Below are 20220 nucleotides of genomic sequence, written 5' to 3'. Positions count from 1 at the left end.
CTCAGTAATTACACTGTAGCACTCTTCTTGCAGTAAAACCACAAAAATGAAAATCTAGAAACAATATAGTATGTATAAAACTAAACAGAAATTGAGATGAGAAGAGGGAAATCCTCATGTGCGCCACTGCTAGATGCATATAAGCCTCAAAGAGATATTACAGCACAGACCCATCCTCCTTTTCTCCTTACTCTATGACTCGCACTGTTACCCGCATCTTCTGCATGGTTGGGCTCCCAAAGTAACTTGCCCTGGCTGCTTATCTTGAAAACAGCTCTGTCCGTGGATGGGAAAGTGGGGAAAGACTGAAGGATCTGGTCATGCAGAAGGCATCTGTCTTGGGAGAAAGTTGCTGTAAGCAGTGAGGGAAAAATTGGAAACAGGAAGACCAAAAGAGTGCTGGGGCAGGGGGGTGACATGGGCAGAAACACAGTTGTCTGCTGAACTAAGGTTGGTAGACTCAGCAGTTGGCAGATTTTGTAGTGTTCATGTATGAACTGTAGATGTAGCCAGTTTATAACTTTATGTTATTTACAGCAAGTGTTAAAGAAAGCACAATAAGAACAGTGAAAGTCTTTGTAAATAGTGGTTCCACGAAATTGTATGTGTTGTTCACAGTAACCTGAGCAAACTCAGTTGCTGTCATGTGGGATTTTCAGGTTTGATTGTAAAGCTATGGTACTAGGTCTGATCCACAAATACAAAAATGTGAGGACTTTAAGAGTCTTGTTTACCTTTATTGAGACTTTATTAATTAAAAAAAAAAAAAACATTTAGTTTGATTTCTGTATGGAAGAGTGAAGTTAGATGATCTTCACTGATAAATCTGAGATGTCAAAAGACATTTTCGCTCCTAAGACATTTACGTTGTACTGACCTTGAAATCTATTTCTATGCCCCTTTCTGGAGACAGTACGTGTTGAAAGACCCTTGAAGACATACCTGTAAGAGCCGGCCAGTTTGCTTTGGCTCCACTGCTCTGACCCTGTTGGATTACATGTATGTTTCCTGGGTGAGGGCTCCTACATTTTCCTTCTTTGTAGCAGTAGGGGCTCCAGGGGAGCTCTTAGCTTCAAGATATTCAACCACTCCATATGCCACCATAGACAACATAAGCACAGACAACAAAATGTACAGTTTGATGTAGACTTGCAATTTGGTGCTATAACCAAAGGCAATGACAAATCCAAGTGATTCCCAGAGACGGTAATTGGCAAAGGCAGCCTCCTTGTGTTTCTCAAATAAAATGCCATAGAGTCCTAGAAGAAAGGAGAGACATGGCTTGTGAAGATTAGGTCTGAAACCATGTATTTTCTGCAAAGGGAATAAATAGACCACAATGAGGAAGAAAGACTCTGCTTCATAAATGTCAGAGGAAGGAAAATACAAGCTTTGTTCTAAAACATTTTTGCACTCCTGTGAATTGTTATAAGTGAAATAACAGAGCCAAAATGACAAAATAGAGAATATCAGAGAAAAAGGGAAGGAAAAAGGAAGGAAGGAAAAAGGAAGGAAGGAAGGAAGGAAGGAAGGAAGGAAGGGTTCTATTGAAGTGAGATGGAAGGAAGTTTGTTTTTCAGATTATCAGCCACAAAAGAGAAGGCTCTTGTACTGATAAGTAAGAAAGAAGATGAGATGGCCAGGAATAGCCATTGACACTGTAGAGTCTCCATGTATATTGCTATTGGTAAGGTTATACCAAGTCCTTACAGGCTTTCAAAGAACAGGCGGTTTTGTCTAGGGACATGGTCCTTAAGGACCAAGTTGCCCTTTCAGTGTGGGGTAGAAAGGATCGAAGAACCATAGGGACCTCCTTGCTGCCATCCTTCACCACTTTCGTGGAGAACCTGCATGGACCCTGCATGCACTTGCTGTCTACCTGTTCCTGAAACCATTTCTTTCACACACCTAAGAACATGGAGAGACTTTTCATGTAAAATGCACATCCCTTGTTTTCACAAGAACTTGGGCCTCAAGGAGCCCCCACGTGAGGCTTGCACAGTGTTGTCTATGGTAGCAACATGTGCTATTCATATTTGCTTGGAGAAACAAGCTGACCCAAAACACTTCAGTTAGAAAGTTGAGGAGAGCACTACAGCTGTGCTCAGATTTAATATGCAAAGGAGATTCGCCTCTCTGAGATAACCAGGTTTTCAAATTTTCAGCTCCTGGATGGGTTGGCAAAAATAATACCCTTGATGCATATAGAACCTCTGGGCCACAACTGGAAAACTTGCTTGACATAGAGACATAATTAGACTGATTATCCTAATGCAGTCGTGTTCACTGGGAAGCTCCCACTGAGTCCAGTCAGCTGCACACCCATAACTGGGAGTCAGGGGCGGATTCCCAGCCCCTAGGTCTGACCAGCTGGGCACACAGGCAAGGGGAGAGAGGTTGCTCCCCTCTGGGTGCTGAGCTAGCATCAGTGGTGGTGAAACAGTGGGAATTTCCAGTGACTCAGCTCTGGTGTGGAGGGAGGGCAGGGGAGGAATATCATGAACCTTGACTCTTCTCATCCACTTCTCTCAAAACACATCTGTGTGAAATATGCATATTCAGCCAAAAGGCACAGAGGACTACGAAGTTCTTGAGAAGTTTGGGTAGGCTCAACTAACCCTTTTCAGTTTTGTCAAGAAGGGCGAGACATCAACTATGTGTAAAAATTCACTGCTTCCTGATGACTATAAGAGGACATTTACTGAATGATTCAATTTAGGTGTAATGGAAAACCTGGACAAGTGCATCACAAGATGTACTTAGTTCATTAAACTTCCTGAGTGTAGTATAGTGTGAATTATTTGATAATCCTTCATAGTTTTGTCTAATAAATGAACAAGTACAAGTTGTTAATATCATTTTACTGGTATGCCCTATGCTATCTTCTGAAAAGGGATTAGTGAAGAGAGCTTAATATAGGGAGGTTTTTAATGCGTAAATATTCTGGCTTTCAGGAGGCACCTGTTTTCCCTTGATATTTTGAAGCCTTCTTTTTTGGTCAAAGCAATGGGAGAATCCAGTGGGGATATAGTTCAAGGTTCAGCTATAGGAACGGCTGACTTGGCAGGAAAATTCTCATTTCCAGGATGCATGTGTGGTATTAGCTAGCAGTTACATAGGAACACAATCATGGCTTTGTCTCAAAGCTAAACTTTTCTCCTCATCACAAACACTGTTGAGAGCAATGGGGTGCAAGTTGCCTGGCTGAAGTTTTAGCAGGACCTGCCAGACTGTCTGTGGGGAGGGGCAGCTACATCTGAATTTTTGCAGCTCACTTAATGGAAATTATCCACCCTAATTACCCCTAATTACCACTCCCGCTTTTCCCACTCATTCCCCTGGGTAGGAAAGGGTATATAACGGCACTGCTGGAAATAATTTAAGTCCAGGTCTATAAACTTTCCAGACTGATTCGTATCCTTTCTAAAAGCTCACGTCAGCCTGGAGTGAGTTTTTTTACTGGAGTTATTTTACTGTAGTCTATCCTATAGCTCTGTGCTATACAATTGTTATGACTGAAGTGCAGTTATGGCTGGGGGTTAGTAATAGCATCTGTTAGATAAGAGAGAGAGCACTGCGTGCATTGAAACAAAGCAGCTTTCACTGGAAATAAATGGGAGTGTCCACACACGTACACAAACATGTTAGGAAACTTTGTAGGATGAAGTGACTAATTTACTGTGAGCCTATATGCCCTCTAGGGGGAACTCCAGCATTAACTATCCACAGCAGGCCAAGGAAAGCCATCTTCCATCGCCACAGAATGCCTTAAGTGTGTGGCACAATGCCATTGTATTTATTCAGTGGTTAATCTCCTGAGGTCCAAGCATCAGTCATGGGAGCTTCCCAAAGGAAGGGCCACGGACCTCGGTCCCCAATGCTGTTTCAGAGGTCTCATCTCACCTCACAGACTTTGGAGCTGGCAATTTCTCGTGTGATGTATAACTGTATAAAACTGATGAAGGAGAGAAGGTATCTAGTTCTAAATGGGCATGTCACACTGAAGATCCTGTTCTGGGATGCAGCATTATGGAGTAATGTCACTGCACCTCTCTGTTAAGGTTTAATGTCATTCCTTGATGTTTCAGTGTGACAACGCGGCAAACTGTATATTTTTATAACTGGGAGCTATGGAACAGCTGAAAAAAGTACAGACAAAAAAAGATACTGTGCAAGCATAAGGAACATTTGTGGGTTTTTTTCCCCAGCTAACACAAACGTGAGATTTTCACAAGTATCCTGCAGGAATCTGGGAATGCAGATGACCTGTTACAGTGCTGTAGCAGAGGTCAGTCTTGTCACAGCACTGCAGAGCTCAGTAACCATCAAGTAAGGACAAAACTTTGTCCACCATCTATGCCTCATCCAGGGATTGGGAACTGCAGCCACTTCCCAGGCTCCTTCTCTGACACTTAGGTCCTCTGTACTTGTCCCTTTTCCTAACAAAGGCATCAGGTGCCTCTTTTTCAGGCATGTAGGGATAATACTCAGGAGAAGTCTTTCTCAAAAGATATCTCAAATGTGTATAAATGCCCAAAGAGGATGGAGCCAGGGTCTTTTTGGTGGTGTCCAATGACAGCACAAAGGGCAAGTGGCACAAACTGGAACACAGGAGGTTCTCTCTGAACATCAAGAAGGGCTTTTTTCACTGTGAGGGTATTTGAGCCCTGTCACAGGTTGCCCAGGAAGGGTGTGGAGTCTCCATCCCTGGAGATCTTCAAAAGGTGACTGGACATGGTACTGGGTAACTGGCTTCATGTGGCCCTACTTGAGCAAGAGGGTTGGACAACGTGGCTTCAAGAGGTCCCTTCCAACCTCAGCCCTTCTGTGATTCTGAAAAAAGCCAAGTGTCTAAGGGCAAGGCTTTCTAAAAAAGAGAGAAGCAGGGTAAAGGGCAGGTCCTTTATCGCAGTGAGAAACTGAGATATGGCTTTCAAGAGTGTTGGGAAGGAGCCTGATGAAAAGTCAGGAAGACCATGTCTGAAAAAGCAGGAGGAATGAACAGCTTTACTTCAAAGAGGGCAATTCCTCACCAAGGTTGTCCTTCCATGAACCTGAATAATGAGAGTGCTGATTTAAAATTGTACCAAAGGGAAGAGAGAAGATGAGAGGGTGTCACTTGATGTATGTGCTAGCTCTTCTCTAAGGGATATGAGCTGGAGCTGCTGGAGGGCCAAAGAAGTCTGGCTGGTCACTTCTTTGTGTGCAGAGGGGGGGACTCTACGTGTGCTGGAAAGGAGATTGCTGCGAGTGCCTCATGTGGGCCCAGATGAGCTAGTTCTGTCACGTGCATAGTCCTATGGCATCAGCCAAATATGAATTTGAGATAGAGAAAAACAATATTCATGAAATAAGAGGAAAAATATGGGAGCAGATGGGAGAACATGTAACTGTCTTACTGATATGGGCTATGGCATTGATTTTAAAAGAGTGTGACTGACAGTGATTAGCATACTTTACTTCAAGTCATCACAGACTATAGCTCTTTTTTTGCCCTCTCCAGCACTTTAGAGTCTGTCTTTAGCCTCTATAAGAGAACTTCCTCTAGTTGTGATTGAGGGATAAATTTAAATAATCTCTTACGGAAATCAGTTTGTATCAGCTCATTATCTGAACTGTCAGTACATAGTAATTGCACTGTAACAAAAGCAGTAGAACATAAAAGATGATGTAAACAACCATAGTACATCAGATAAGAAGTCCAATGGTAGGTATACTTCCAGAAACAGACTCCTAGGATGAGTGTGAGAAATGAGGCAAGTATACAGTGAGGTCTCCCCCCTGCAACCCTCCTGACTGTCAGTCAAAGACATGGGGACTTTCTTAGTTGGAGATTTCCTCTGGACCACCAGACTTTGATAACTGCCAAGAACATTTTCCCCTGAATTGATGTTAATTCCACCTTAAAAACATTCACATTTTTAGCAATTAATTCCATCCTTCGATTATGCATTGTGTGAAAAGTGAATTTCTAATCACCTATTCCATACTATTAATCTTACTGACTGCTTTCCTTACTTATCACTTGTCCAGGCTAAAGTCTGTTAGTCTTCCTTCAAGTGGAAGTCTCCCATGACTCTGTTCTTTTTTATTGCCTTCTTATGCCTTATCACTTTTGATTAAGCTTTTGAAATGGAGCAAATCAGAACTGCATGGATTTACTTCTTGATTCCATGATGTTGCTCTCTGTGGTTCTATCATTCAATTTTTTTCTAATAACTCCTAACAGCCAATTTTCTGCTTTTTTTGTTGTTGTTGTTTTTTTGCTGAGCTTTGAGTTGATTTTTTATCGAGAATGCTCTCCTCTGTTGCAAAAGTCAGCCTAAATGTATCATTCTTCTGAGTTTTCTGATTTTCTTTGAAATACTTATACTCCTCCAGAATATTTATTCTGAATATCCATTATCATCTGCAGTGTTCTTCTCTCTTCATCTTGGAAAAAAAAGTTTAATGAATATTTTACTTTCTTATTCCCAGCTTGTTTTTAGTTTTTGTACTTTCCAATGAGCTAACATATTTCCTTTAGATGCTGTCTTAAACCCATTATCACTTTCCTGCACGTGTTGTTTTATAAACACAAACAGGCACTTTTTTATATCTCAAGAGGATTCATTTCATTGTCACCAGGACTTACCATTATTTTGTGTCTGCCAAATGGCATCGGATAGGCCCCAAAGAGCAGGGAATATGAAAAACACAGCAAGGTGCTTAGGATGAGGTTTCCACAGCAGTAGTGCTATTATACAGGCGGTGTTTGTAACTGTAGCTGTTGATTTAGAAAGAAAAAAAAAAAGAAATATAAACGCTATTACAAACAGGACAGATAGTGGTAGATAACGCTTTCAAATTCCTTCCCCAACTAGAGCACAAGGCAATCTGAAAATCTTTCTGGTTCATGGAGATTTGCACTGACTGAGTCGTTATCACATGAAATACAAGACAATGCAGTCCTTTTGCAGGCTTCAGATAATAGTTCTGGGCAGTGACTAGAGCTGAGAGATTCTGGGCGCTGATATGGCTGTTGGCCCAAAGGACAAGAACTGCCCCTGAGTAGGAGAAGGAACTGCTGAAAGACTTGCAGTCATCGTGTGGGGTGTGTGGGAAGGGGGAGGGAGCCACCCTTCTGCTCTCCTTACCTAGTCCTTAAATGCAGGTTTCCTTTCAGGGCCAGAGGAGACAGTTACAGATATCTAGAGGGTCTGGTGACTTTTTCTTTTTAAAAGCAGAATGTAAATGAGTCACTGATTCCTCCTCACACAGGAACACCTTTACAGGCTGAGTACCAAGATCACTAAACAGAACAGAGGGGTTCAGAGGTCTTGCATAACTAACACCGTAGGGGTTTATTATCTGGGATTTTTTAAAATCTAAAATAAGTTTCACAGGGTGAGACATACGTGTAAGACAGATATGTACAGAAGAATCTCTGAACTCGTGACTATAGCATAAAGAACTCTGAATTTCTTTTTCCTTGCCAAGGTTTAAAGTTTCCTGTGGAGGAATTGCCTAGAATGTCTAGATGCACATTGACTCAGTCAGTGACGTTTCTAATAATACAAGTTGCTGTGTAGTGGAAGTAAGCTATCAGTACACTTCAGTATGAATACCTTAGTGGATACAGGTACTCAAATGAAATATTTCTTGGTATTTTTCTGCCTCCATTACTCTGCAACTCATTGGAACAGTGTTCTCTGGAGAGGAAGATGTTCTTAAATAAACAAAACTCTTCTCATGCCAACCTGAAAATTACTGACACATACAGAGGTCCTCAAGTTATCCTAGCCAGACACACTGGCATATGACTTTCTTTCATTTTTCTCCCTATAGAGCAAGTATTGAAAAGGACATCAAGCCAACTTTTAAAAATTATCCTGAAATTCCTAGATTGGTTGCCTAAATTCCAAGTTCACCATCCCCTGAGACTCAAATCAACAGTGTATCTCATGAGGTTTGCTGTTGCTTTCACTCCATTAAGGTGAGGAGGCTTCATCCCAATGGAGAAATCCATCTCAGGTCTACTGTAGGCCTCAGCCTCTGTGTTGTGAGATCACTTATCACTGGTTGCATTAGAGCTGGGAAGCATCAAAGCTCTAGGGCACTTTCTGAGTAAACAGCACCCTCAAAAGCAGGCTGAAACTATACCACCAGCAAAGTGATGTATGGCAATGATCTCAATAGAGTGGTTAACTGTGCTGCCTCTCTTCTCATGAATGAGGTTTGCCTCCAGATTGACTTTGGTTTTAATTGATAGCTGGCAGTGAGGTCTCCCTTTATTTTGCATGCAAAGGAGGGAGCACTGGATTTGATATGTTACACGAGGTGATCAGTCCTTCAAGTGACCTTTACATACCGAATGCAAATAGAAGTTTTCTACCAGTGAACTGAGATATCTTTCCAAAGAGCAGAGAGCAGAGGGAATTTACGGCTGAAAAACAGATCATCGCATAACCAACATAATGTATCCCCAGGGCACAGGTCACATACGTCTGGAAGAGAAGAGACAGTGGTGACATGTTTTCTTCTATGAAAATATCCAGCTAAGGTTCAAGGGTCTTAGCCTGAGTGTTTGGTAAATAGTCAGCACAGATGAGATCAAAGGACAATGGCTGCAGAGTTTGCTGACAAGTCCCTGGCGTACTGACATAGTTGGCCTTCAGCCACGGTATTCCTAACCCAGTTCCCAATCAGACTGATGCCATGCAAACAGGCAGTAACAAGCAGGAGAAGAAACCAGAGCACTGCTCACTATGCAAATAAAACTCCTGAAAGTAGCATTAGGAATTTTCTGCTATTCCGTTCATAGCCCAAGAGATGAAAATTGACAGCCACCACTATGGCCATTACAGAGCAGCTCCCAAGAAGTGAAGAGGACCTCACCTATAAGAATGTACAGCACACAGAGATGGCCATGGAATAAGTGCCCCTTTCAATCCATTCAAACACAGCAGCAAGTGCCCCTCCTCCATCTGCTTATGTGCAAGGTTTGAAAGCTTAAGTGTCAAATAAGCAACTGGGGAAGCTTGCCCCCTTTTTTTGGAGGTTTTCTCAACAAATGTCTGGAGAACACACCTGCTGTGGGTGTCAGTTTGTAGAGGAACTGGAGGAGCAAAGGTGGTTTTGATCGTTTCAGTCCCTCAGGGTTTGGACCTGTTGCACTAGTGACTGGTGAGGGACTGCAGCCAGCCACATAGAGGGTTTGCCTTCTTACCATAAAGGTTCTCAAAATAAAATATGCAGTAAGTGTGCTGACTTGCACTTATACAGACTCTAGGGAAGCCAGAAGGAAGGAAGATATAAAAGCTTTGCAGACTTCTGGCTTTTCTCCCAGTTTGTTATTTACAACAAGCTGAAGAGCTTGAACCTGTAGCTCTCTGCTGTGGTCTCCACTGGTGAGTTAAGCTCCATACCACATTCTCTTTAAGGCTGTTCCAAGGGACATATATACTGCTGGCCTCTCCTGTTTGAAGATGTCACTTAGAGTTCATTCAAGTAGAAGTAAGCAGTAATTTAGCAAACCACAAATTGCCACCAAAACCATCTTAATTTAACAAGTAAATATAGATCAGATGCAATAGTAAGACACAAAGACACCAAAAAAAAATCAGACAGAAATAGATTTTCTTTGTCATCCACACCTTTGTGTAGTCACCAGAAAGAAATCCCTGTTCAAACCCACTGTACATTGTCAGAGGAATTAGAAGACACTGTCTTTTATCTTTAAGATGCTGGAAAGTTGCTAGGAACGTAGACCAAAAGGATGGAGTCTCTAGTATTTCTTTCTCAGTCTCTGCTTGCTCAGATTTGATCTGGTCCAGAAATATAACAATCAGCAACACAGCTAGCACACCACTAGCTGCAAAAACAAAACAAAAAGTTCATGAAAAAATGAAGAACGCTGGAAGAATGATGGGAAGTCACTTGCTGCTGTTATTGTTCTGACTTAGTGCTTAGCTCTCTGTGGGATGTTTTGGCAGATGCCTCTGATTCTGCTGCAGTGCAAAGGCCATTTCTGTGAAAACAAGGCAGCCTGATCAGCATTCACATCTTCTGCATACAGCTGTGCACCTCACAAATCCCTTCAGCCTGGCTGTGACAGGGCTGTGGTGACAGCCGCCAGGCCGGCTGCTAGGCCACAGGGGGTGATCCTCACCCTGCCAGGGCAGGCCAGGGGCCGCGGGGATGGGGAGCTGGCCAGAAACAGCTCCCTCGGGAGCTATCAAAAGACTTTAAATCAACACAAGAGGGGATTATTCACTTGCAGTGCCAAGGTTTTCATGGCTAGAGGTGATCTTCCTTCAAATACATGCAAAGAAAAATAAAGGGCTAAAAGTAGAACTGCTGTCTTGGATCTCAGTATATGTTGCTTTTTTTGGAGCCATACTTTGAGTATACAATATGTGCCATTTTAAAGTTGATAGTGAGCAGCTCTGGGTGACTTGAAAAAGATGGAATTTACAGCTTTGAACCTCTAATTTCCTAGCAGAAGCAGCATATGAAAGAATGCATGGGGTAGTTAACAGAAAATGGTCATGCATACATCGCTTTAGGTTTATTGCTTGTTTTTTTTTCATATAATCAAGAAGATAACTGTGACTCATAATACACACGAAGCAGCCACAGATTTACAACTGATTGCTTTGTTACAGATGCAAGGCATGATTATGTTTCCTCTCTTATGCTGACTAGAAATCCATCCGTGGAAACAAGTGGAGTTCAGAGAAAGAGGGAAACCAGGCACCTTTTCTCATCCACATTGCCTGTTTAATGTGCTCCTACATTACTATGTATGGGCATGCTCTTTTCTGTGAACCTTAAAATGTCCAAATATATTAGCAGATTTATACTAAATTGCCATCAACTTTTTATTCTTTATTGTTTCTACCAGAATTAAATTATATTTTCCAGTGTCCTGGTTCTCCACTGTGGCTGAGCTGTAAACCCTTCATCATGTAAATCATTGTTGGTTCTGCCAAGGTGTTTATTAGTGCTTACGGGCTGATTACAGGACTTATATCGGTGAGAGCAGGACATCCACATTTACAAGACACATATGCTAACAAATATGTCAAATAAATCAAGAGCAATTGTAGGAGATAAATAGCTGCATGGCTTAGTAATAGTTGGTGTGAACATAAATAGAAACATCCACAGTCCTCAAGAAAACCAAACAATGGAAGACTTATCCATTATTATCCCCACCCAAGCTGAGCAAAATATGTGTTCAGCAACCAAACAGAGGAGACATTTTAAAAATGTCTGTGAATGAAATATTTAGCTATTTGGTTTCCCTCGAGGTAGGAAAAGACATATCTTTTATTAAGAGCTTAAAAGAAAAATGAAACCCTACTGACGCACGGTCAGTAGACAGCAGAGTTGCATTCATTTTGCATGAACAAAGCCTAAGGGAGTACTGTATATGTTAGTCATCAAATTTAAATTTAAATTTGTGAGCCAAACATGCCTTTAGCAGAAAGGCATAAGCTCCAGCACAATGTGGAAGGGAATTAGGAGGATATTCTTTGCATTTTCTCACCAATTAGGAATGGAGGTTGAAAAAGGAGGGGGGTTTAGCCGCGATGCACTTGTCTAATGAGGGCTGGCTCTGACCAGATCATATACTCTCTGCTTGAGCGTATGACAAATTCTGTGCATCTGTCTCAGCATAGAGAGTACATCTATGTGCAGAGACTGCAAAGATATTTTAGCAGAGCTAAGGTGGCGTATTGCCTTGCTAGATACTTCCCCTTTATCCAGAGAATAACTTGTTTTGAGCCGGATATGTTTTGAACTTTCCATGCTGAATAAATCTTTGCATATCTGTATTTGTCTTTCTGATTTCTGATGGCATCAACCTTCCCTCTGCTTGATTCCTTTCCATCCTTGTGCAAGGAAGGTCTATAGCAGCTGTAGTTACTAAATGGGAGACACAGCAATTTGCCTAGTGCTTCATGTTTTCTTCACCTTTGACACTAAGACACATAATTCAAGCATCACAGCTGAGAATTGACTGAAGTTGTAAAACCTCAGCAGGGATTCAAAAACCTGCCACCAAATGACTGCATGTTCTGAGAGCCACCGTTCAGGTCCACCTCTAATTACAGTGCAGTTCTTGTGCTAATGCTGTTTTACACGTGGCAGGACATCAGCCAGTTCCGATAGGCATCCCCAGATAACTAGAAATTGGTGAGTTCAAGTACCACTAGCTGGGCAGCTCTTAGCATCTTGAACCTCTGCACATACATATACGTCTGCCCAGTGCTATCAGTAACTAGTTCACTATTGCTGATCCTGAAGACAGTGAATTTAAAACTATTTCATGCATAACTGGATAAGCTGCTGCAATCCTCTAATTGCAATGTGGGCATAATTTTGATTCTTCTCTGTAAAGCGACATTGACTTTGGGTGAAACAGTGGGGTCACCATACAGGGCTTCAGCTTTATTCCGGGTGAAAAGTGTAAAGTGGCTCCTTTAGATAAAAATGATATGACACTGGGACAAAGCATTTGAAACTATTTGGGAAGGAATTGTTTACAGCTCTTACATATCTTATTTCCTTTTAGCAAATTGGATTGAAGGAGGAAGTAGGAAACTTAATCTGCAAAGCCATGCTAGGTTTCACAAGTAGTAGGTTCTCCATCAGTGATATGCATTAAAGATTGTGTGGATTACTTACCTGTGTAGATCCCTAGCAGAGTGTAGATTAAGGAGTTGGAGGGTTCTGCTGACCCAGTGGTGTTAGTGATCTCGGTCATGCAGTCATACGCTCCGCAGCATGCCAGGTTTTTTTCTGAGATTTCCACTAATTCAGTAAGAACCAAAAGAAAGGTAGGACAGGGGAAAAATCAGATGAGTGCAGACTATATGTAAGGATATAAGGAGAAAGGAATCCAGCACGTGGTGATTGGTCCTGATTTCAAATCCTTCCTGATTAGAGATGTTTAGCTTCAGAATCCCAGTCTAACACACAAAAATCAGATTTAACAGAAACAGTTGCTCAAGACAACACGCTGAATTGATGGTTTCATGGAAACATGGACTAAAGCCAGAGGCTGCAATCTGAATCCAAGCTCAATTTGCAGTATTTAAAGTTCCAGTGTGTATCCGTACCTTTTAATCATAATACCCCATAAAACAGGTCCCTCGGTTTACCACCACTGAACTAATGGACCACAGTTCTTACAGCCAGAGCACATTATCCCTCTCTGGGTAATTTCTGTATATGTTACAGGAACAGAAACCATCTTGAGACATCTTTTTGTTTTATAAGTTTAAATTACGATTACCCACTAATGTAGCCTTCCAAGAAATCAGCTTTTCCTGGCTTTTTCACTTTATTACTGGCTTTATAGCACTTTGAGAACATACTTGAAACTAGAACAGTTTGGCAGGGTTTGGAGTAAGACACGTGCTTTGTTCAGTCCCATCAGTGTTGTGCTGGGCATGTGTCAAAGCCACAAACGTGCATGTACTCACGCACCCTATGTGTCACCACGACACTGTGCCCACTCCCTCCAGTTCCTCTTCTGTAAAGGAAAAATACTAACCCAAACTGTGAGCCTGAATAAGCTGTGTAGTGGGAAGGATGATCAAAAAGCTGTACAATTATTTCAGTGCTCTCACTGCAGAATTTGTCACTGGACCAAGCATAATAAAGGGCAATACAGCATACCTTGGCTGATTCCTTGAACAGGACTTGAACTGTAATTTTTCAGTTAGAGTTATTGTGTAATTATTTTTGGTGTGTTTTTTCCCCACTGCTTCTAATCAAAGCTGCTCCAATGTCAATCAGCTGTTTAACTAGCTTCATAAACAACTTTAGGTTCAACATCAGATAAAACTTCATAACATAAAGAAAACCATTACGTTATTATAGCCAGTGGCTACTGCCACAGAGTTTTGAACAAACAGACCCTCAGCAAAAATACCATATGCAAAAGGTGAGTCACACTAGTCAAGTGTGGAAGTGTGTAAAATAAGTTTTTTTATATGTTCACACATCATCTGAAGATGGAGATGCACATACAATTAGTGATATGGAAGCTGCGAGGCAGGGATTGCTCTAGAAGTAAGGCTGTAATATTGATGAGTGAGAAAGGATGAGTCTCAGAATTTACATTGATTACTGCCTTCTGTGGCAGCATTACCTCATGGTGCAGCCTGCCTTGCTGTGTCTGGATGCAAGTGATGCAAGCAACATTTCAAGTGTACGTACATGTCTAAATTTTAGGCATTTTGATTCTGTGGGTACATACTGTATCTTTCTGACTGCTCAGTGAAATTATACATTTTAAATGTATGGACAATATGGGTGGATATCTTTGCTGCACTGTCAGAGGAGAGGAAAAGAAGTGAGTGCCTGGAGACCCTTATGCCCCTGCAAGAAGCACCCTCTAGATTAAAGCTGAGTCTCACTGAGAAGGCACAGTTGGGAAACTTGCAGTATGACTGCTCATCACTGTTGTGAAGATATGCAAGGCCTTTGGCTTTGAGAGCTGTTCATAGCACACTTACCACGAGCACAGCCTTTCCTGAAATCCAGTGTAACTGATCAAAAATCAGTAAAAGTTAGAGTTTCGTTAGAATTTAGAGGAACATCCTCAGATGTAAAACTGGGAGAGGATTTACAAGGAAGAAAAATAGTATTTTAATCCTCTTATTAACATCATTTAACATGATGTGTGCTGTGAGGCAGAGGAGAGTAAAATGGTTGCAGTCTGTGCAGACCCCAGAGCTGCACCACAACCTCTGCCCTGCAAATGGAACCAGAATGGCCATTCTCTCCCAAGACATTGTGTGGCTCAGTGATCAGGTCAGCAGGGATCAGCTGCACTTGATACAGTCCTTTAGCTTTCTGCTTTGATGGTGTTTCACCTATAGTTGCTTGAGTTTAAAGGACACATGATTCTCCATAAGTGTCACACCATCTGACAAATACCATGCCATAACACCAAGGATTCAAAGATTAAAACTTGATGCCAGCTCCCTGACATTTAGGTTTAACTGAATACCTGTTTGAATACCCTCCAGAGGACATACTGTTCAACTGAGCCAGGGAAGAGAAGTAACTACTTGCTATTCATAGTAGCCGTGTATCTGGAAAGTTCTTTCCATGCCCATCCTGTTCTGACTTCGACAGGAGAGGGAATGCACAGGAGACTGCAATGCTAATAGACTGCAGCACTTTCAATCTCTAAGGTGGCATCCAAGTATTAATTTATCTTCACAACTGCCCCTTTAAAGCTTACACAAATTACAAGCATGGGAAATGAGGGCAGGACTGTTGAGTGATTTCTTCAAGCTGCATCGACATCTCCTGTCTGGGTCTGAAATACAGCGGAGGAGCCCTGGCATACAGGCTCCTGCCAACAGCTACTTCTATTTCTTCTTGACAATTCTGTAAAGCACTAATTTTCAGCAAGCACCAGCATCAGCGTGACCAACCTCGAATGCTTAACAGCAAATTAATCCAGTACTACAGGCTGTGCAAAAAGGCTGCTTTCAGTGTTTTGCCTTTTGTTTTAACCACTTTAAATAGAAGGCAAATGTGAAAGATTGTAACTGCCAGCAGCCTATCTGTGCTCTACAACACAGGGGTGGAATTCAAAATTAATTTGGTAGACATCTGTTTTTGAGCTTGTTGTCTGAACTCCCTTTGTAGCTGAGGAAGAGTAGATATGAAATAGACACTTCCAGAGAGAAATTTAGCCCATCTATTTCAGACATCTACCTTCAGATGAGCTAAATCATATCTGAAGTGCCTGTTTCTGCTGACTATAAAGGCAATGGAGAGTCACTAGCTCAGCTACAGAAAACTACCTTTTAACTATCTAGAATTAGCTGATGTTTTTAAAGAGAAACAACAAGATTGTTAAATATATTTTACCTTTGTTGGAATCTTGGCTAAATATCAAGGACGAGATCAGATTTCCCCAGATGCCGGAGGACTGAAATATCAGAAAGAAGACCCCAAAGTATTGGTTGATAATGTCTTTTGCATTTTTTCCTGCTTTCTCAGCATATGAATTGCCAGCAATGGTGAGGTAAGTACATTTGGCAGACCATAGCGGTGCTCCTCCTAAGCCCAGGATCACAGAGGTAGGGATTAGTGTGTACCTGCCAAAGAATACTTTATTTAGCATAGATATAATCCATTAGCATAATAATAATTTGCCCAAAGATCCAGAGGCAAAAATAGACAACAAAGAAATATATTTATCCCCTGTGTGATTCCATGTATCTACTATGTGGAGCTATGGAAGAGCCAGTGTTTTGAACTTAGGATGTGTGAGCACTCCCAGCTGTGTCCATGGGCTAGGTCTGGGCTAGGCTGGCTGGGTCTGTGCTTATGTGTCTTGTCCTCTTGTAACTGAGAATTAAATTGCACCTGCACTTTGGAAGATGGATCACAACAACTTTTATCTGCAGAGTTGTGTTCCCTGTCACTGGAGAGCAGAGGGAAATTGTTCATCCACCTCTGAAAGGGCAAGGCAGGAGCTGGCCTTCTGTCATCCTCTGCTCCTGGAGCCACTGACTGGAAGACAGCATTCCTGTACCAGTCTTTTCAGAAATATTCCTGAAAGTCGTTAGGATTTTCAATGGAACTTCTGATTATTTTTTTTTTTTCTGAAGAAAAATCTCTGCTACACACATGAGTTAGAGAAGCAGCTTTCAGATGGGCTGATGGATGCATTCATTCTGGCTTTTTGCACGTGTTGACCTTTCTGGTTCACCGGCTGCTGGATTTATTTATCCCTGTTTTCCTGTAGGTAACACCTTTTGCATCCAGCTTTCAAATCCACAACACAGAGGCAGAGGAGAAATGAAGGGAAGGGAAGGGAAGGGAAGGGAAAGGAAGGGAAGGGAAGGGAAGGGAAGGGAAGGGAAGGGAAGGGAAGGGAAGGGAAGGGAAGGGAAGGGAAGGGAAGGGAAGGGAAGGGAACGGGAAAAAAAAAAAAAAAAAGAAGAAGAAGAAAGAATTTTCCCCTTACTGATTATTTTCAAACACAATAGACAGGGTTGGAGTATTTAAATTGTACCAGCTAGCGTAGAAGTTTCCTAATGAGAATGTGATGTAGCAGCACATAGAGCCTGCGATGGTCCACTTGCAGCCCAGCTTCTTGATGAGGAATGGAGGGAGGAACATGGACGATAAGATGAGTGCAGCATAGATAACACTTAGGGAAGCAACGCCCAGGCCTTCTGCTGAGTGGAGGCTGCTCTGCATGGACAAAAACAGTGGCTGAGATTATTTTTGTTACAGGCATGTGTTACTATGGTGTACAGAGAGTGGCTTCAGGCAGAAATAGAAATGGAAGCTGAGGCTGACTGTTGCTGTCTCTATTCCTCAAAGCAACCTGTTTACGGATTTATGTTTTTTTCTCACAATGATAGCCCATTTATGAAAATGCGATACAGAACCAGGTGACAATTGCTCAGGTTCAAAGCTTTGGTCAGACTTTAAATTATTCAGTGTAACTCATTTGTCTTTGAAAGCTACGTGAATGAAGGATAACCTCTTTTCTTGCCTTCCCTTTTTGTCTCAGGCAGGAATATCCTCAGATCTACATTGCAAAGACTGACTTAACAACAGTGGAAGATTCTTTGCTTTAAACTACAGGTCTGATAATTACTAAATTCTTCAGAGACCAAGGTCCAAATATCCTAATAGGCTCACAGCAGCCCTTTCTAGTTGGAAGTAATCAATTCACCCACATTTTCAAAAGGGAGAAAATACATTTTACTGATCTGAATAAGTTTTATATTTTTATGCTCAAACTGGTTCTCCTCTTGTCTTGATACCATGAAAGTTTCAATGGGAAGATCAAGATGCCGCTTATCAACATTTTGCTATTTATTTTCATTAAAAGCTGACATGATCCAGTACAATTTTGGAAGAGGGAATGGATGCTGGGAGGGTAGCACTGGAGGGTGCTGGAGGAGAGCGAGGCTGCTGGTGGCTGCACCGAACACTTCCAAGCCCTGTGGTGGCTGCGTGGTCAGGCCATGCAGGACCATGGTGGCAGCCACCTGGCACCCTTGGTGAGAAGCTGGCATCAGGACAGCAAGATGTTTTGTAAAAGGGCTTCCTGATCACTGAGGTCTTATTTCTGAAACACTACATGCCCGGTTTTGTCAGCTACATCTTCCGAAAATTAGAAGCCAGGTCTCCAAAATCATATGATTAGCTTAAATGCTACTGGTTTTTAATGTTTGTTTGGGTTTGTTTTTTTGGGGGGTGGGAATATTGAAATAAATAATGTAAATTTCTAATGCTTGTCCTACAGGCTATAATACAATTAAATAACCTCCTTAATCGTATCTCAGCAAGTTTGCTTTAACCACTGAGACAAAACGGAGAGAGAGGACTACTCAGTGAATCTACATCCCTCCTTCCTGCAGCATTACGGGAGGCTTTACATTCCAGCAGTTAACGTGAGCATGGTCCATTTCAGATGATGTGGCTGACTTGTGGCTTCTTGGGTTTATCTTCCCCACCTTGTGAGAGGAGAGGAGAGGAGAGGAGAGGAGAGAGAGGAGAGGAGAGGAGAGGAGAGGAGAGGAGAGGAGAGGAGAGGAGAGGAGAGGAGAGGAGAGGAGAGGAGAGGAGAGGAGAGGAGAGGAGAGGAGAGGAGAGGAGAGGAGAGGAGAGGAGAGGAGAGGAGAGGAGAGGAGGAGAGGAGAGATGATGTATGGGGCTATTAATAGCAGGGACCTCTTCATGAAATGAGGTCAACCCCTTGTTACTGCAAACAAGCGGATCACGTAATATATCAAGCTCTACCTTTAAAGCACAATGATTCCCACACCAGTGGGAAAATCTGACCCAATTGATTAGGGTAATCTTTTAATATCATGCCTAAAGTTGCTCATGGATGACTTATGCCCATTTTTTTTTGTCATTAGACTAGCAGAGTCATCTAGTCTGAGAAGTTCCTCCTTGTGTTTTTCTACTCTGAAGTGTCCATAGACAGCAACACTAACCCTCTGTCTTTTATTTTGGCTATGCTGAACAAGCCAGCTCTGTCAGCATCCTAAGCATTCAAGTAATTCTACAGCACCATTTCTGCTACTGTGTTTTAAGATGTTATTGCCAATACAAGATACAGCTGCCCTTGATGTAAAATAATATTTTTATTATTGTATTATGATGCCGGGAATTGTATTATTTTATACTGAAATTATTTAATGTATTTGGCATACATTTTTAGTATTTTATGTTGCTGTATACTACTAATAAAATTATAGTGATTTAGAAATCTTCAAAACAAACCCTTTCCAGAAATGGAATTTGTTTTCTGTTTTGCCATATATTATTTTGAGAACATTTCTCATAGAAATTTAGTTTTAATTCAAACAGCTTTTGTGGACATGAAGAATATGTGTCTAACACAACTGTTCAAACTATTTGAGAGGTACTAGAATCAAATATTTAGTAAATGCTGTGGATCTGAGTGATCTTGGTGCATCAGCCTGCACCAAGCTGATGTTCTAACCCACCTCAAAAAAATATTGTGCATGCCTTCCTCAGAGAAAGCATGGAAAGACTGGCGGGTTTCCCACAACCAGCTGGCCTTCCAGGCCAGCTGTCCTGCCAACCAGTGGGAAATGCTCCACTTACCTGTAGACTCTGGAGTCCTCCATAAGCAGTGAAGAGAAGTAAAAATCCGAAAGAAATGACCAAAACATTCTTGAGATTCCTTTCCATGTTGATTCCCACAAGACAAAGGTCTGCCAATGGACAAAGCTGATCCAATTATTCCAGGGGATGCTTTGAGCTGGAGAAAAACAGCTTATGTTTTGTTTGAAAAGGTTACTTCTCACTGCATTTGTAGAAGAAAGTATTGTTAATTATTTGAGGACTGGCCAGTGAACTCTGCCTATTCTGATCCTGCAAACTCCTTACAGAGTTGTTACTCATTCACCTGGTGTGACTGAAGCACAAATGAGCACTCCCAAAGGACATCTATCAGGTTTTATTAGATAGGTCTAGAAGTTACTTGCAACACTTGGACCAATTTTAGTGTTGCGGTCGTACATTACACAGCTCTCTACTAGCACAAGCACAGAAGAAAAAATGCACAAAGTGATGTGCCTGTCTGGTATAAAGGGCACTAATCTATAAAGAGCAAAGGTTAAAATATGGTACCAAAGTCTGTATTAGGTCTATTGCTTAACGAAGGTTACAAAAGAGTACTAGGAAATGAGATTGTTTGTGTTA

The 20220-nt window shown here is 41.7% G+C and overlaps 1 protein-coding gene across 1 annotated transcript; it reads right to left on the bottom strand.

Moving 5' to 3' along the window:
* Positions 1 to 993: 993 nt before the first annotated feature.
* UNC93A (unc-93 homolog A) lies at positions 994 to 19707 on the bottom strand (the record flags this gene model as incomplete). The annotated part of the gene is made up of 8 exons (XM_082048662.1): positions 994 to 1259; positions 6635 to 6766; positions 8351 to 8486; positions 9636 to 9853; positions 12676 to 12801; positions 15886 to 16115; positions 17039 to 17220; positions 19621 to 19707. 8 exons carry the CDS (start codon positions 19705 to 19707, stop codon positions 994 to 996), a joined length of 1377 nt encoding a protein of 458 aa, XP_081904788.1.
* Between the last annotated feature and the right edge of the window lie 513 nt (positions 19708 to 20220).

This window comes from Streptopelia decaocto (assembly GCF_964273445.1).
Source record: "Streptopelia decaocto genome assembly, chromosome: 3".
Lineage (NCBI taxonomy): Eukaryota > Metazoa > Chordata > Aves > Columbiformes > Columbidae > Streptopelia > Streptopelia decaocto.
This window is presented reverse-complemented; position numbering and strand designations above follow the sequence as displayed.